Source organism: Solenopsis invicta, chromosome 2, assembly GCF_016802725.1.
Source record: "Solenopsis invicta isolate M01_SB chromosome 2, UNIL_Sinv_3.0, whole genome shotgun sequence".
Taxonomy (NCBI): Eukaryota; Metazoa; Arthropoda; class Insecta; order Hymenoptera; family Formicidae; genus Solenopsis; species Solenopsis invicta.
The window spans coordinates 22,022,613-22,041,330 of NC_052665.1; the positions used below are offsets into that span (position 1 = coordinate 22,022,613).

The following is an 18,718-nucleotide window of genomic DNA, read 5'->3' on the forward strand; positions in this document are numbered from 1 at the left end:
GAACGAAAGTGTTGGAAAGCTTCGGAATGGCGTTCTTGGCTCTTGTGGTACATGTTGATATGTCTGCGGGGATTATTTCCTATGAAATATTTGCGGCATGTGGCACTATTAATAACTGCCATTCATATATTATTACAAAAATCTGTAACAATAGAAAATATTGATCGTGCTCACCAGTTGCTGATTAAATTTCTGGTCAAATTGCAAAAGTATTTTGGAAAATCTTCTATGACGTTCAATATGCACTTGCTCTTACACTTAAGTACGAGCGTAAAGAACTGGGGACCTTTGTGGACTCATAATACTTTTCCATTTGAAAATGAAAACAGATTAGTACTTCAGATGAAGACTAGTCCATATCTTATAGCTGTACAGATTGCGAGGAGATATTTCTTTTATAAACAACTGCCCATGCACTTGAAAAAGTTTCCAAATGGTAATAGATTTATAGACTTTTGTGCACATTATTTTCAAAACAGATTGAAATATGTTTGTAAAATTGACGATTGTGTATTACTTGGATCAGGTAAAGACTATACTTTAACTTTAGAAGAACAAAATTGTTTTGGAAGTGCTATATCTTGCAAAGTATTCCATAAAATGCTTTGCCACGGACTTCGTTTCACAAGTGAAATTTACACGCGAGCGAATAAGTCCAATGATTCCATCATTGTTACTCGAGACGATACGAAAGGTATAATTACAAATATATGTTCTTATGAGATTACTGAAAATGATCGAGTGGTAAGAAAAATTGTTGTGTTTTTTCGAAAAATTAATATATCATGTCAACCGTATCTTGCAACCAATGATGTGATCGTAACTCATATTAGAGAATGTTTCATCACCGGCGGTTTATTGGAGAAATGTTCTCCTGCATTTATTCAAGGTCACTGTATCATGATGACGTTGAATGGTAAACATTATATTAGTGACATACCAAGAGGATGTCTTGGCGATTAATATTGATATTATTTTCTTCCTAATTTTGTTAATAGTAATATCTGTAACAAATCTTTGTAATACAAATAAAATTAATGTAATTATAAAAAATTGTTTTTTATTTATCGAGTTAGCTTTATTGTATATTTATCGAACAACTGTTGAAAGTTGTAATTGATTGTAATCATTTTAATGCTAATGTACGATTAAATACGTCTTATTTTGCAGAAGTTCATATTATATTTTGAAAAAGTGTAGAAATTTTTTACGCGAAATTACGTCTTATTACAACATTAATAAATTTTTATTTTAATGCCAATGTACGATTAACTACGTCTTATCTTGCAAAAGTTCATTGTATATTTTGAAAAAGTGTAGAAATTTCTTACGCGAAACTACGTCTTATTACAACATTAATAAATTTTTATTTTAATGCCAATGTACGATTAACTACGTCTTATTTTGCAAAAGTTCATTGTATATTTTGAAAAAGTGTAGAAATTTCTTACGCAAAACTACGTCTTATTACAGCATTAATTAAATTTTTATTTTAATGAGATTTTACGATAAACTACGTCTCGATCGCAGAAGTTCATTGTATATTCTCAAAAGTTGTAGACTTTTTTTACGAGAAACTACGTTTTATTACGACATTTACAATTTTCATACTTTTTCTTACTATTTCGTAATATTTCCTATTTGGTTGCAGAAATGCGTGATTTAACAGTAAAATCACGTAGTTCTTTGTAGTTTTTTTTCCGCCAGGGATGTATTGGCAACACTCGCTAGATATTAGTTACTAATGTTAATGTTGGCACTAACCTTGCCTTCGCGCTTAAACCTGTTCCCCTCTCACTTCTGTAAGGCCCTACTCTCTTCTTGTGCCACGCGCTTGTACGCTCAATACGTTTTAGGATATAAATAAAAGCTCTTTGTAAATTCGTGCACAATAAAGTGTTTATAACTAATAGGTTATGGGCCCAGAGTCCCGAATAGATATATCTATTGTGTTATTTTACGGATCCTTAGACAAATACAACCGTAACAAGTTGTAATACAAAAGTGAGGTTAAGTTATCTCTTTTTTTTTGCACGGCACGTAAAAATTAACGAACGACTACAATGTCTATGCACGTTGCACAAATAGAGCATTTATCCAAAAATAATTACGACACTTGGAAAATGCAAATGCAAGCAGTCCTTGTACGTAATGAACGGTGGTTATATGTAAATGGCATGAAGACTCGTCCGCAAGCAGAACAGGATATTCCGACATGGGAGTTAGCTGACCAAAAGGCAAAGGCTGATATCATTTTAAATATATCTCCATCGGAACTATGTCACGTGAAACACTGCCAAACATCACGAGATGTATGGGTAAAGCTCGAAGAAATTTACCAGTCTAAAGGACCAGCGCGTAAGACTACATTGTTAAAGCAATTAATTTTCTCAAAGATGTCTCAAGAAGAAGGTATGGATGAACATTTAAATAAATTTTTTGGCATCATCGATAAACTAAACGAAATGAACGTTGAAATCGCGGATGATTTGGTAACAATATTGCTTCTATATAGCGTCCCCGATAGTTATGAAAATTTTAGATGTGCCATAGAAGCCCGAGACGTATTACCTACTCCTGAAATATTAAAAATAAAACTTTTAGAAGAATTTCAGGCCAGAAGAGGAAAAGAATCGACACAAAACCAACAAAACGCATTCCAAGCAAATAAAAATAAATTTGGCTCTAAACAAGAAGGAAAATTCGACAAGAACTACAAGAAGACGTCGAATAAGGAAAATAAGCCTTATATCAAGTGTACGTACTGTCACAAAAAGGGACACAAAGCTACACAATGTTGGAACAAAAAAAACGAAGAAGCTGCATGTGCTGAAGATGCTTTTTATGCTGTTAATGAAGATGCACACAAACATGTATCACATCAGGATGCAATTGTTGCAAATACGTTCAGCGCAAATTTAGAATCAACGGACGTATGGTGCCTCGACAGTGGAGCGACATCCCACATGTGTAAGAATCGTTCCAAGTTTGTCGATTTAAAAGAAGTTACAAACCAAAAGGTAAGACTTGCAAACAATGAACTAACAGAAGTAAAAGGTATAGGCACCGTTTATCTATCTTTAACAAAAGGAAAACGCATCCACCGAGTAAAATTGGAAAATACATTGTATATCCCCAAGTTGAGCACAAATCTATTTTCAGCATCGAAAGCAACAACTAACGGTCGTAAAATTTTGTTAACCGAAAATACTGCTGTAATTTTAAATCAAAAAGGAGACAAGCTAGTAATAGCCCAAAGAAAAAATGGCCTTTATATTATAGAACCAGTTTCAGATTTCGCTGGCAATGCCGTAACAGATATCAAACAAGCGGAACTGTGGCATCGACGATATGGGCATTTAAACATGTTCGACTTAAAGAAATTATTTTCACAAAACTTGGTTCTAGGCACTCCAACTTTTCTTCAACAAGATTTCTCTTGCAAGGTTTGCGTAGAAAATAAACAGACTACAAATCCTTTTCCAAAACACTCTAATACCAAGTGCCAAGAGCTATTGGAACTTGTCTCATCTGATGTCTGTGGCCCAATGAGAACTACAAGTTTAGGTGGCGCCAGATATTTTGTTACCTTTATAGATCACAAATCTAGATGGGTAACAGTTTATTTTTTGAAATCAAAAGACGAAGTCAAAGAAGCTTTTATGAAATATAAGTCATTCGTAGAAAATCAAAAGGATCGTAAAATCAAAATTCTACGAACCGACAATGGCCTTGAGTACTGTGGAAAATCATTTAATCGCGAACTTGAAAAGGCAGGAATCAAGCGAGAATATACTACTCCTCATACTCCTCAGCAAAATGGAATCGCTGAGAGAATGAATCGCACCCTCGTGGAGATGGCCAGATGTCTGATATCTCAAGCTAATTTACCTAAGGTTTTTTGGGCGGAAGCTATCGCTACAGCTGCTTACATTAGGAATCGCTGTCCAACAAAAAGTTTGGAAAATGTTACGCCGTATGAAAGCTGGTTTGAAAGAAAACCAAATGTCTCACATTTTAAAACTTTTGGATGCAAAGCTTATGTCTTGGATAAAACTGCAACAAGAGGAAAGTTTGATCAAAAGTCAAAAGAGCATATTTTTCTAGGATATGCAACTGATGCAAAAGCTTATCGACTATGGGATCCCGAATCAAGAAAAATAATCAAAAGTAGAGACGTAAAAGTCATTGAAGAACAAACGGATCACACTCTAATAAATGAAGACAATTCCATTCAAAAATTTCATCTTCAAGTGCCAGCTACAGGAGAAGGTACGGAATCCAAAGAAAAGCAAAAGGACGAAGAAGAAGAACTCACTGAAGACGATGTGGACGAAGAAAATGTAGAAGACCGTCAAGAACAGTCTGAAAATGAAGTAGACACACACGAAGAAAATTACACAAGTCCAAAAGATTACGCAACTCCAAAACGAGCACCCGGTAGACCCAAACTGTTAAAAACCGGAAAAAGAGGGAGACCACGGAAGCTCTACCAAACTGACATTACTCAAACTGATACTACAGAACAAAATGCACAAATGGCATTCAGTGCAATAGGAGATGTTGACGTGGAAGAAGCATTAACTGGCCCACATAAGCTTGAGTGGAAAAGGGCCATGTCAAAGGAATATGAAGCCTTAGTTCGTCACAACACATGGACCCTAGTGGAACTTCCCAAAAATTGTCAAGCCATCGGATGTCGTTGGGTGCTAAGGACCAAGTACCTACAAGACGGCACGGTGGAGAGAAGAAAAGCCCGTTTGGTTGCAAAAGGTTGCGCGCAGCGACCAGGTCTTGATTTTGCTGAAACTTATTCTCCGGTAGCAAGGCTAAGTTCCCTTCGAATCTTAACCGCACTATCAGCGGAACTTGGGCTTACCTTATACCAATTGGATATAGAGATGGCGTATATCCATGGAGAGTTAGAAGAAACCGTGTATATGAGGCAACCTGACGGCTTCATAAGTCCTGGCGAAGAAGATTTAGTTTGCCGTCTCAACAAATCGATTTACGGCTTGAAACAGTCTGGTAGGCAATGGTACAAGAAGCTAAACTCGAGACTTGAAGGTCACGGTATGACTCCATTAAACGGTGATAAATGCTTTTATATTAAAAGATCTAATTCAGATATATTGTATGTATTAGTTTATGTAGATGATTTGGTGGTTGCTACTAACAACATTAATTCTTATCGTGAGTTAGTACAATGTTTAAACCAAGAATTTCGAACTAAAGAGTTAGGATTACTTCATTATTGCTTAGGTATCGAATTTATTCAAGATCAAACTACAAAGTCTACTTTTATGTCACAAAAACAGTATGCTCAAGATTTGTTATTTAAATTTGGTATGTCTGAATCGAAGACAAAAGCAACTCCTTTAGAACCAAAATTAGATCTGTCAAAAGATAATAATGATTTAGATAACATAGAAGTAAATAGACACGAGTATCAGTCCTTAATCGGAAGCTTAATGTACTTAGCGGTAGCAACACGTCCAGACTTAACTTATACCGTAAGTTACTTAAGTCAGTTTAACCAAAACCCTAATAAGCAGCATTGGCTTGCAGCAAAGCATGCACTTAGGTATTTAAAAGGAACGACCGGTCAAGGTTTAAAGTTTCAGAAAAGCGGAAAATCATTTTTTGGTTTTGCCGATTCAGATTGGGCATCAGATTCTCTCGACAGAAGATCTCATTCAGGATTTTTCTTTGTGATGGCGAATGCTGCTATAACATGGGAATCGAGAAAACAAAGAACCACAGCCTTATCAAGTACCGAGGCTGAATACATGTCTTTAACAGAAGCCACTAAAGAGGCTATTTATTTACGCGGTATACTACGAGAATTATGTGTAACTAATCTTAGAGCAAACCGAACTGTCATTTATTGCGACAATCAAGGCGCTCAAGCCCTAATGAAAAACCCGATACACCACACGCGCACAAAGCACATAGATATAAAATATCATTTTGTACGCGAAAAATATGAATGTGGCGAAATTGATGTTAAATATACTCCTTCCGAAAGTATGTACGCGGATATCTTGACTAAAAGTCCTGTTAAACTTATCCATAACAAATGTATGCAAGGAATGGGTATGACACAAACATAATTTATAAGTGTGCTCGCGTTGAGGGGGAGTGTTGGTTTTAATAATTGTTTCTTTTTAGTTTATATTATGTATTGGCAACACTCGCTAGATATTAGTTACTAATGTTAATGTTGGCACTAACCTTGCCTTCGCGCTTAAACCTGTTCCCCTCTCACTTCTGTAAGGCCCTACTCTCTTCTTGTGCCACGCGCTTGTACGCTCAATACGTTTTAGGATATAAATAAAAGCTCTTTGTAAATTCGTGCACAATAAAGTGTTTATAACTAATATTTTTACTATATTACTATATTATATATTTATACAAAAAAATATATGCAAGTCTCTCTATATATTTATATATGAACAAGTTTTTTCGTTTTGAAGAATGAAAATGGAGAATGGCAAAGTGTAAAAAGAATGCTAAAATAAATAGAATAATATTTATGTCAATGTTAGCGGATCATTCGATATCAATTTAATTAATTCATGTTTGTTTGTCCGTACACAATTTCCGATGAGTGACATTGAACGCAATATGTAGATTTTATATATCCATTAAATTATATAATTGTACATAATATGAGCTATATAATTTTATATATTCTCTAAGTCATGTCAAATTATGCTGCGTGTTTGACAACAGGTGGAAGAACATTTAAAGAGATTATAGATGACAAAATAAAATTGAGAAAACTAAAATTGCGATTAAGGTTTCGTTTTTTTAATAAATATTTAAATACTCGTATAAAAGCTACTTAAAGCACATAAATATTTAAATATTATAACTAAAAAAAATAAAGCTTCCACTGAAATTATCAGTATTGTGATATTCTAATGTAAAAACGTTCCTAATGTCATTAAAACGTGGAAATGTTAAAATAGCATTTTCGTTAGAAATGACAAGAAATACGTTATCAGTAAGCAAGATGGAATAGTAGGAAATTCTTTCGACAAGAATTTCCTATTATTTAATAAAAGTACATGACCATTAAAAAATTTTAACCAGAAATGATTAAAAAAAGAATCTTGCATTTCTATAGCTAATATTACACACCGCAATTCTCCGTCGTATAGAATTTTTTATTGTTACTTTATTATTTACTATTTTAGATATTTATAGCGTGTTTTTTATTTTAACATTGTACAATTTTTAATATTATTAAATTTTTTTCAAGAAGTAACGATTATTTTAACAAAACGACGAATTTAAATCTGTATATTATGATGTTATTACATTAAAATAAATCTTTCTTTAGAGGAAGAATGCTATTGCTCAACACCATCTAACATCATTAATGTTAGATAATGTATAATTTATGTACAATTTCATACTTAACAGTATAAGGGCCAGTTTCACAACCATCGGTTAATTTAATCGGCTGATTATTCTATCGGAATTGACCAATTGTATTTATCGTTAAGTAGAATTGACTAGAAATAATCAATCACGGTTGACACTTAACCGGTATGTTAAGTTAATCGGTAGTTGTGAAACTGGCCCTAAATGTAATATAATATGTACTTAACAGTTACATTGTGGAGTGAACTTTAACATTAATGTTGTGATATTGTTAGTGTTTACTGCATAATAGAGCTTTCAAAAAAAATTTGCTATTGAAGAAATATCAGAAACTTATTTTAAAAAACATTTAGTCTATCACGCGAATATTGCTTGTAATATAAGTTTCGTTACTATAATAAAGTTTAATCTATAAATAATGTTTCAACACTTATTTTAATCTTTAAAATATAAAAAAAAGTATTCTTATTTTACATGTAACAATAGTCAAACGATCAAACAAATATATCTACCTGATATTTGTGTTCATGAATATAGAATTTGCAATCGTTCGTTTTTCTTATCAAAATATATTTTTCTAACTGTTAATCTTATTTCGTAATAGATCACGTATTTTTCTTTTTCCTTCAAATGCATATTTGTTGCAAAGTATTATGAAGTCATAGCATCACACTTTTCGTAATCTTGCTTCTTTTTTCTATATAACAAATAATGTTCAAATTTAGCTACGTCACCATTTTACAAGTTAATGCTTAATATATAGGCATTCCTAAATTCTAATTTTTAATTTGATATGTTATCTAATTTGAAGCCTGTTTCCCGCGTTTTGGATTAATTATAAATTTGTTAATTTAATAATTTTTTAATTAATTAATTAATATAAATATAATAATTACATATATGCTTAATTAATATAATTACTTTATTAAATAATTATATAATTGTTTAAATAAAATAAATATTTATTAAATTTATAGGAAAAGATGCATGCATAACGTACTAAAAGTTTATTCGAGTTCTTTTCAAATTTTCTATTAAGCAAATAATTATCTAAAATAGTATTGAATTTTATGAGACGAACAATTTTAGATAATTTAATTACAAACAAAGAATAATATAAAAATTTTTAAAAATTATTAAAAACTTATAAAAAAGAATGGTGTTTATAAAAAACGTTTTAGAATTAAAAAAATAAAATTTTATTGTATTAAAATATCTTCATGTAAAAGGATAAAGTCATGTGTTATATAACAGTACAAAATTACCTTTTCAAAAAAAAGGCGCCTTTGTGTATGCGCGCACTTAAAAATCATTACCTTTTCAATCAAAATGATATGTATTAATATTTTCTATAAAATCTTTTATTCAAACCTAAGTGGTATTTATTTAAAATAAATGTTAAAAATGATATGCGTTTGTTAAAAAAAATGTATTATATAAAATCTTTGAAGTGCGCCTATTTAAAAGAATTAAAAAGGAAACAGTACAAAATGAGAAAATTTTATTAAAATAAATAGTTTTTAATGCACAAAAACATGGCGCTGCTAGATAGGAAAAGCAATGAGAAAAATTGAATAATTTCTATACAAAACCTAATTGCTACTATCTCTAGCAGCGCCATGTTTTTGCGCATTAAAAATTATTTATTTCAATAAAATTTTCTCATTTGGTACTGTTTCCTCTTTAATTCTTTTAAATAGGCGGACTTTAAAGATTTCATACATTTTTTTGAACAAACGCATATCATTTTTAACATTTATTTTAAGTAAATACCATTTAGGTTTGACTAAGAGATTTTGTAGAAAATATTAATACATATCATTTTGATCAAAAAAGTAAAGATTTTTAGGCGCGCGCACACACATAGGCGCCTTTTTTTACCTTTTGTTGAAAAGGTAATTTTGTACTGATATCACGCATTTTATAGTGTTAAGCAATATGTATGTTTTTTTTTTGTAGGAAAAGACGCGATTTACACTATCACTTAGGTTTCAAAGTGACAAGTAAATTTGTCTAAATCGTCGTCGCTATCTGTTCTTTGTGACACTACTTCCTAAGAATACACAATCTTTGCAAAATTATGAAGTTCGTGTATTATCAGTATTATAATACTGCAAAATATACAAAAAAAAAAAACAAATCATTTTTTCCGACATCCACGATGGTAAACAATAATAAAATTCTGGATGCGCGAGTACAGGCCTAAACGCAACTGCCATAATTCTCTTAAACTTATTTTTTATCAAACTGTTTAATGGTTTAACACCTCAACAAATCACTTTCTGGCAACATGCTCAAATGTTTGCACACCGATCGTAAATAATTCGTAATATTAATCTCAATCAGGTTTTCCTCGCTACGGCGGTTTCCATATCCTTGTAGCTTAATGACTGTTGCAATGCAAGTGACTTATAAACTGCGACCATAATGACAATGCGCTAAGCTTAACAATTTACAATGTTCCATCAAACTTTGTTGATTTACCATAAAAAATCAATCTTTTTAGAAACATATAATTATCAATATTAATTTTTAACTTTAAATAATGCAATAAAGCAATGCTAGTAAATATTCTTTAAATTGTATATTTTTTTTACATTGTGAACATTATATCAAAAAATGTGTCTACCGCTAGAAATATTGTCAAAATCTTCGCTCTTCGGTTCCGAGGATGAAGGTTTTGTGTTGCTTTCTGATTTCAAACTTACGAAACCTTCAGAAATTGCTCCCCGATCTTAAAGATATGATCCTGATAAATATCTTTATTCTAATGTGTTTGCAATTGACCAACCAACGCATCAATTAATAATGCTAATGAGCAATCATATACATATACAGATATAATAAGGTTTCTCTTATTGTCGGCGTTATAAAAATTATAATGTACATTAGCTTTTGACGTGTTATTTGCAGTGTTAGATTGACTAGAAATTGTTTACTCAATGCTCTCCAATGTCATAAAGTTTTCTGGACACAATGTTGGATTGGAGACGATACCTGTTCAGGTTAATAAGAAACCTGTCATTAATATTGCCATAAATGATGCATCACATGTCACATAAAAATACGGCTATGCAAGCGACAGTGTGTCAAAAAGGTGTATTGGACCACATTTGCTTGGCGACGATGACCACGTTTCTTAAATGTACACAAGCGGTCATTAATGCCTTCCCTAAGAAGGTTAGGTGTGTTCCAAACACACGCATCGCATCTAGGTATTCATGATTGTTAAATCTGACTTGCCAGATTAGTCAGATTTAACAATCACGTATGATGAAAACCTAGACGAGATGGATGTGTCTGGAACGCCCTTAACCTCCTTAGGGAAGGCATTAATGACCGCTTGTGTAAAACAACGAAATTTGGACTTTGCGTCATGATATCTCTGCGTAAGGCACGGAGAGAAAAAATAAAAACTCTTTTATTAAGCAATTTTTCCCAAGCTATCGATTGAGACTACTCAGAACTTGATCGGTTCAGCCATTACTGAAATCTGAGAATTTTGTTTGCTTGGAAGTCACTTGCTCGTGTAAAAGAGGCTCGGTCTGCGACTTCTTTTTCCACATAAGCTTAAGTCGCGACCGCGCGTCTTGATTCTTTTTAAATATGATATCACACTAGTCAAAATGCGGCAACACTTGTTATTACATTTAAATCATTAGGGTAAAGTTGCCTAATTTCTTTAATTTATACCATTAACTCCTATTCTTATATCCAAATTGTAGTAAATAAATTTAAGTTTAATCGCCAAAAGTTAGTAACCGATAATAGTTATACTTTGTTGTATATAAAATTTTTTATAAAAATTGCAGATTTTGCTAATTTAAAAAAAGGGTTCTTAATATGAGATATAAAAGTTTTTGTATGAAATGGGTTTTATCGACTTGGATCTTACTAAGTTCAAATTAGACTCCAGACTCAAAATCTATTGTAGTTGACCAAGAAAATGACTTTTTTGATACTCAGAACCTTGTACGTAATATTTTTTTTTTTAAATCTGTTCTTTTCGAGATATTTTAAAGTCTTACTGATAATGCTGAAAGCCATGACTTTCAAGCTTCATAATTAGAAAGTCTTTAATAAAAAACTTTATTATAGCATTTTGGAAAGCTCTCGAAGTCAGAATATGCAATAATAAATGGGTAATATTTGAGTGTCTCATATTACGATTTCTACGCTTTACAGTTTCACGATTGCCCAAATCTAATATTTATAACTAAGCAAATCATCACATCCCGTATTTTTCTATTAATGTGATTTTACTCTATTATTGCATGCAGAATTTATTATTAAATATTTGTTTATTTTATAATAAACAAGGTTTAAAGATTCATCTCAATAAATCCCGACAACATCCAATTTCAAAAATTTTTTTTTCAACGACTGCACGCATGGTCTAATATTGAATTTTGCACTAAATAAATTTCACTCCAAGAGTAATAAGTTTATAATGGTACCAACCACATGCATTTATTAATGTAGCAGAAACCTCGCTACCTCATAATAAAAACCTATCCCATAATATACCACTTTATTCTACTTTAAACAATTTTTAAAATTTTTGCAATGTTAATTGATAAATGATATTTAAAAATATTTTATTTATCAATAGTAAAAATTTTTGTAAATATCATTTATCGTTTTTATTGCGTAAATTTTGCTTATTATTTTTAAGACAACAATACTATACATACTTTGATATTAAATATCATTATACAAATAATATAAAAGATATAGACAATACATGAAAAGTCACAACTTCTCTCTCTTTTTTTAACTAGAAAACTTTCTTTTAAATTTTTTGAAGATATCTTTTGTGAAGATACGTACTCTTTACTATAGAAAAAAAAGATAAGTGTACATGTTTTTATTCTAGATTTTGTCTTTTGGGAACCTGGTTAATCAGTTGCAACAGAATGTTAGATGGAGCTCTTCTTTGAAAACCAAAGATAAAAACTCTATACAACCGCAACGTTTCTTCAAGGTATTTATCACTCTTGACAGCAATAATTGAGCAGTTAAATCTAATACGGGTGAAAGTGAAAGAGCGTAATTTATTTGCAGTGTGCAGATTTATCTGTCCGCCTCGCCGGTCCAGATCAACTAAATCCTAAACCTGATGTTGATAAACTTGCATTTGGTAAATATTTTACTGATCACATGCTGAAAATACATTATTACGAAGGCATGAACGGTTGGCAAGCACCAGAAATTATGCCTTTCGAAAACATAGTTCTTCATCCAGCGGCGAAAGTACTTCATTATGCTGTGGAGGTATACTCAATATTTTATTTTTCGAAAATTACATGAAAATGAATTGAAAAAATTGATTTACATTTGGTGATTTACCTCTTATCCTTTTTTTCTTTCTTTTATTATCTCTAATAGATTTCTTACGTATTTACAAATGTTACTTATTTAATTAAAAATTAATGTCTATTTCTGCTTTGTTGCTATATTATATATATATAATTCTCAGTAGCAATGCCGGTAATATTTTGCCCAAGCAACACAAAATATAACATTTATCGAATATATATAATATTTCAGCAATATTGTAGAAACATTACAAAGTTGCTGCAACATTGCTGAAATGTCCTGCGTGTGAATTATTTCATAATAATTTTTCAATAACATGATTAGGATAGAATTGTTTGCTAAGATATATATCTGAGTAAAGCCGAGTTTCTTTTTATCAGATTAATTACCATAAATAAATTCTTGAAATATTTTTTGTCAAAAAAAATTTGAGCAGAAAGCAAATCAAGATTTCAAAGAATATTTTACTATCGTCCGTGATATTACATTCAAAATATAAGTACACATAATTTGTTTAAAACAATACCATATGCAAAGATTATTAGACTTGTACGTAAACTAATTATTACGGAGGTGAAATTTATTGTGCGCTTCCATTTGACAGTAGTAATACATATATATCTTTCCTCAGTTGTTTGAAGGAATGAAAGCTTATAGAGGTGTTGATGGAAAAATAAGGTTGTTTAGGCCAGAACTAAATATGGAGAGAATGAATAATTCAGCAGTAAGATCCGGTCTGCCTCCGTTCAGAGGAGAAGAATTAATTAAGTGCATTTGCAGATTGATTAGTATAGATCAAGAATGGGTGCCACATTCTACCGCCTCTAGTCTTTATATTCGTCCTACAATGATAGGCATCGACGTAAGTACCGTTTTATTATTAAGAATGTGTCATTTGTAAACATAGTTTTTAACCTGAAAGATTTCTCAGAAATTTTGGGAAAAAAGTTTTTTCAGTTTCTTTTATTTTTTTCTTTTAAAAAAATAAATTTTAATTTTATCGTTATTGTCCTCTATAAAAATGGTTTTAAGATTTTATTCACATTTAAGAGCACTAATAATGAAGTAATTTATTAATAAAATCCGCTATCATTATTATTGTCAATTTATTTTGCATTTTAAAGAAAAGAGAAAACAAGGTTTTTTTCTTCAATTTTATTTGTCCAAAAAAATAAGAAAACCACTTAGTACTTCATTAAAATAAAAACACTAGTACCTCATTATAACATATAGTCGTTTTTTAATATTTTTCGCAAAGAATGAAAAAAACCTAGTTTTTCTCTTGATTTTATTTTTCTACAAAATTAACAACAAAATAGCATCCTGTTAATATTTATTTTATCACAATTTGTTTGATACGTTACAATAAAGTGTACAATTGCATAGCCGTTTGTATTAAATCACAAACATAATCAATGAAAAGCAGCACTCGAGTATTATTTATATTATAAACGTCATCAAAACCGCTCTATGTGCACACACATGAGACTAATCATTATATTTCTTAATACTTTAGTGATAACATTTGATAAATGGAATCGGTCTTTTGTTGGTGCACGGTCATCATACCACGCAAGATGCACGCCCCAACAATCATGTTATTTGGACGTAGTCTTAACTTATCATTCAAGAATTTTTTCATTTTTTTCTTTTTTCTTTTTTTTCAATAAATTTGATATGATAAAAGTCGAACGTCACTTTCATATAAGTATCATAAGTATATGTCAGTTTTTATCATATCGCTATATAATTAACGAACTATTTATTAATTATTATTTTCTTCAACTTTTTATTATTATTTACTTCAATTTTTTAAGTAACATGTTATGTATTTCAAATATATACAACTGTCGCTTAATCCGACGTGTTTTTTGTGCAATTCTAGCGTTTTAACTTCCTTTTCATGAGATAAGTATTGCCTCAGAGTATTTATTAAACTTTACGATAACTTCACATTTAGAGAAATTTTTCTTTTCGTTATCGATTTTTATGACCTTTTTGAAGAAATCGCATAACTAATTCTGATGCAAAATGTACAGTGATTGATGAAATTAGTCTAATAACTAATACATAAATTTTATACTATAATATAACGTAGCAACATATACATATTTATTTGAAAATACATTGCAAAAATTCCAAAAGTTTAGAAACAATTGCCATTTTGGTACTTTTTGCTCTTACGGAAAGTTAAGATCTCGATAAAATATCCGATGTTTTCAAAAATGCATTTTAAAGAGGAAAATAAAACTTTAAGAAATCTTTTAATTTTGTTTGTATATTTTGTTTCTAAATTATATGCAATTAAAGATTTATACGTTTTAAACATTTTGTTTTACTTTGAAGGGCTGTTGTTTGGTAAAACATCTTTGGATGGAAACGGACGAAAAATGTGTTTTTTTAAATAAGTTTACTAAATTTTAAAAAATTTAAAAAATTGATGTAATTTTTGCCAGTAATATTAAAATTTTATGTGAATTCTTATTTCTCATAAAATATCTTTTAACCGTAAAACAAAAGAGAAAAAAAAAAGAATACAATGTTGGTTGTAATATGCTTTGCATAAATTTTTTTCCAAACTTTTTAAAGCCTTTTCTTATATTAAAGTTTGTATAAATAAGAAAAAATCTCAAGAATTTTTCGACTTTATTTAACTAGCAGTATAAATTAAACATTTGCTTTCATATTACGAAATTAATAGAACATAAGTAAAAGTAAATTTAAACTGTTAAAAATTAATGCAAATATAAAATAATTTTGCAAAGAATAAAGTAAATGCTACATTTAAAAATTTTTTTAATTTTTTATTTTTTTTATAGTCTGACTTTTGTTTATTCCTATGTAGCCTACACTTGGAGTCGCAACCTCGGATTCAGCTTTATTATATGTAATCCTATCTCCCGTTGGATCTTACTTTAAATCCACAGATCAGCAAGTCGGGGTTTCCCTACTTGCAGATCCTAGGTATACGAGAGCCTGGCCTGGCGGTTGTGGTGATTCTAAATTAGGTAGTAATTACGGACCTACGATTCAAGTTCAACAAGAGGCCACCGAAAAAGGTTTACAGCAAGTACTGTGGTTGTACGGCGAAAATAATGAACTCACAGAAATTGGTACTATGAATGTCTTCATCGTTTATATAAATGATAATGGAGGTAAGAAAACATTTTCTTGGTAAATTTTGTATTGTAAAATATTTGTAAAAAACATAATGAAGAAAAATACTATACAGGGTGCGAGAAAAGTTCCGGGACGGCGAAATATCTCGAAAACTAAGCATTTTAGGAAAAAGTGTTTCAGACAAAAGTTGTAGGGTTTAAAAAGATCTATTTACTGATCTTATCAGTTTGACCTTGGATGGCGTCGCCAAGGTCAGATCGAAATTACATTAACTTTTTTAAATGGAACACCTAACTTTTTATTGCATATTCTTGTAGCTTATCTCGAGACCTTTCCAAAACATTACAAGAAAGTTTATTTTCGTTGAGTACTTTCCGAGTTGTGAGGCTTGAAAGCTACAGTGTACCGTACTGTGGGTCCAGTCACTCTTGCCTTAATTGGCCGGACACACGCCACACTTCCCTTAACTGGCCGGACACACGCCACACTTGCCTTAACTGGCCGGACCCACACGCCACTCTTGCCTTAACTGGCTGGACCCACACTACAGTACACTGTAGCTTTCAAGCCTCACAACTCGGAAAGTACTCAACGAAAATAAACTTTCTTGTAATGTTTTGGAAAGGTCTCGAGATAAGCTACAAGAATATGCAATAAAAAGTTAGGTTTTCCATTTAAAAAAGTTAATGTAATTTCGATCTGACCTTGGCGACGCCATCCAAGGTCAAACTGATAAGATCAGTAAATAGATCTTTTTAAACCCTACAACTTTTGTCTGAAACACTTTTTCCTAAAATGCTTAGTTTTCGAGATATTTCGCCGTCCCGGAACTTTTCTCGCACCCTGTATATAATACCTCTATAACAGCAATATCATAAGAATATATTTTTCCATAGCATTTTTACAATAAAATATAAATATTACTAAAATATTACAAAGATATCATTGTAATATAATAATGAAATAATTGCATTATTGTAATATTACGAGAATAGAAATTATTTTAATTTGTATGTTAATAAATATATTGCGGTTGTATTATTATATATTGGTTTATTTTTACTTTGAAGCCCAATTTTAATCGACTCACTTTTAAAAAGTATCATCATTTCACTAAAACATAACTGAGAAATCTTATAATCCCACATCTTTTGTTCTGGATAGTTTCTTAAGGAGATATTAAAGTTATGCTGTTTTACCGATCAAACACGATTTTTTCAGCTCGCTATTTTCCTAATTGCATTTATCGATTTAAAAATCTTTTTGCACAGTTAAAATATAGATACAAATGTAACTCAGTCCAATCGATTTTATGCCGCAAATAGAGAAAATTTTTTAATTTTAGATCTGTTTTACTTATTCTTAATCTAATATGAAATCTACAACTGTTAACGTGTGCCAACATTTACTTCATACAAAAATTGTGCACTCTATTTGTACAAACGAAAATGATCTGCGGGATGGATTACAATTGATTACATGATAAAATAACATTGGCTACGTTCAGCAAGCGCAACAGTTTTACAACAGTTGACTAAAAAGTTACTGAACGCGCTGTGATCTGATACTCAACTTGTTTCCTGAGCAGACGCCATTTTTTCCATCATATTTTAAGTCCGCTACCTAAGCGCAACATATTGCAAAACGTAACCTAACCTTTAAATATAAAGTAAGGTTGTAATCTTCGCGTTGTATAACCGCAGCAGCAAGTAGCATAAGGAGACAGAACTTTGGGTAGCAAAAGTGGATCCGAATTCCGTCGTAAAAATGAGTTTGGTATTTGGTCACTCGCGTTGCATAAACGTTAGTACTACCGTTTCTATTGATTAATAGTCCGTAGAACCCGTGATGAGAGTATTTATCATGCTTAGAACTCATAGAAATAGTAGTATTAACGATTCCTACTTGTATCAAACAAAACAAGCACGTCACTGTGACGTGCTAACTTGTCGCACGTTACGTCTCAGCAATGTCTCAACTAGTGTTCGAAACGTGATTGCCACATCGCTGACACGTAACTAACATCCAAATTTCTGGTGACAGCGACGTTGTAATGACGTGCGTGTATTTTTTGACTTGTACACTAATTACAAATTAGTGCACTTAAAAATTATCGACCAATTTTGAAAAATTAAGAATGGTTTTTACTGCATTATGTATACCCAAAGACATTGATTCTGTCCATGGGGAAATTTTTCAAACTGAGAAGTCACCACTTTCTACATACTCGCAGTTCATGATTAATGAAACGACTAGAGCTTATTGGTCGTTACGTTAATCATGAACTGTAGGTATGTAGAAAGATACCGACTTCTCAGTTTGGAAAATTTCTCCATGGACAGAATCAAAGTCCTTGGGTGTATATACATAAAATACTTGCTAGATAAAATGTATAGTAGTTGTACACTGAAAGAAAAAAAATAGTTACAATTATCATAATTCAACTGTAATTTATAGTGGTTTTCTGAATTATAATATTCTAACTTTTATGTATTTATAGTTACATCTATTATGTTTATATGGTTCCAAATATTTGAAATTTAAAAAGATTAGTTTTCATCATATAGTAAATCAAAACATCTTCTACTTGATTTCATTTTCAAGGAAATTTATTAGAAAAATTATTCTACTATAATAGAACATCGGTGAAAAATCTCATAATGCTCCGCCTTTTATACCATTTATGTGTTTCCTCTCTTACGAGAAATAGAACGCCATAGCAGCCATTTAGTAACGGTTTTGTGTACTACTATACACAGAGAAAAAAGCATGTGATATTTTCCTGTCTGCATTGGACGAAACAGAGACATGCTGTTTTGATCACAAAGTCGCAGAAAATATGATATGTCTTTTGCACGTCGTTGCAACGTAACCAAATAATTTGAAT

At 31.1% G+C, this 18,718-nt stretch overlaps 1 protein-coding gene across 1 annotated transcript in view; it reads left to right on the forward strand.

The window, feature by feature from the left end:
* LOC105196674 (branched-chain-amino-acid aminotransferase, cytosolic) overlaps positions 1 to 18,718 on the forward strand; it is an 83,580-nt gene that overhangs the window by 61,072 nt on the left and 3,790 nt on the right. The window contains exons 2-5 of the mRNA XM_039457890.1: positions 12,269 to 12,376; positions 12,457 to 12,666; positions 13,343 to 13,573; positions 15,557 to 15,866. Coding sequence (XP_039313824.1) covers positions 12,269 to 12,376; positions 12,457 to 12,666; positions 13,343 to 13,573; positions 15,557 to 15,866 — 859 coding nt within the window. The remainder of the gene's footprint in view (positions 1 to 12,268; positions 12,377 to 12,456; positions 12,667 to 13,342; positions 13,574 to 15,556; positions 15,867 to 18,718) is intronic.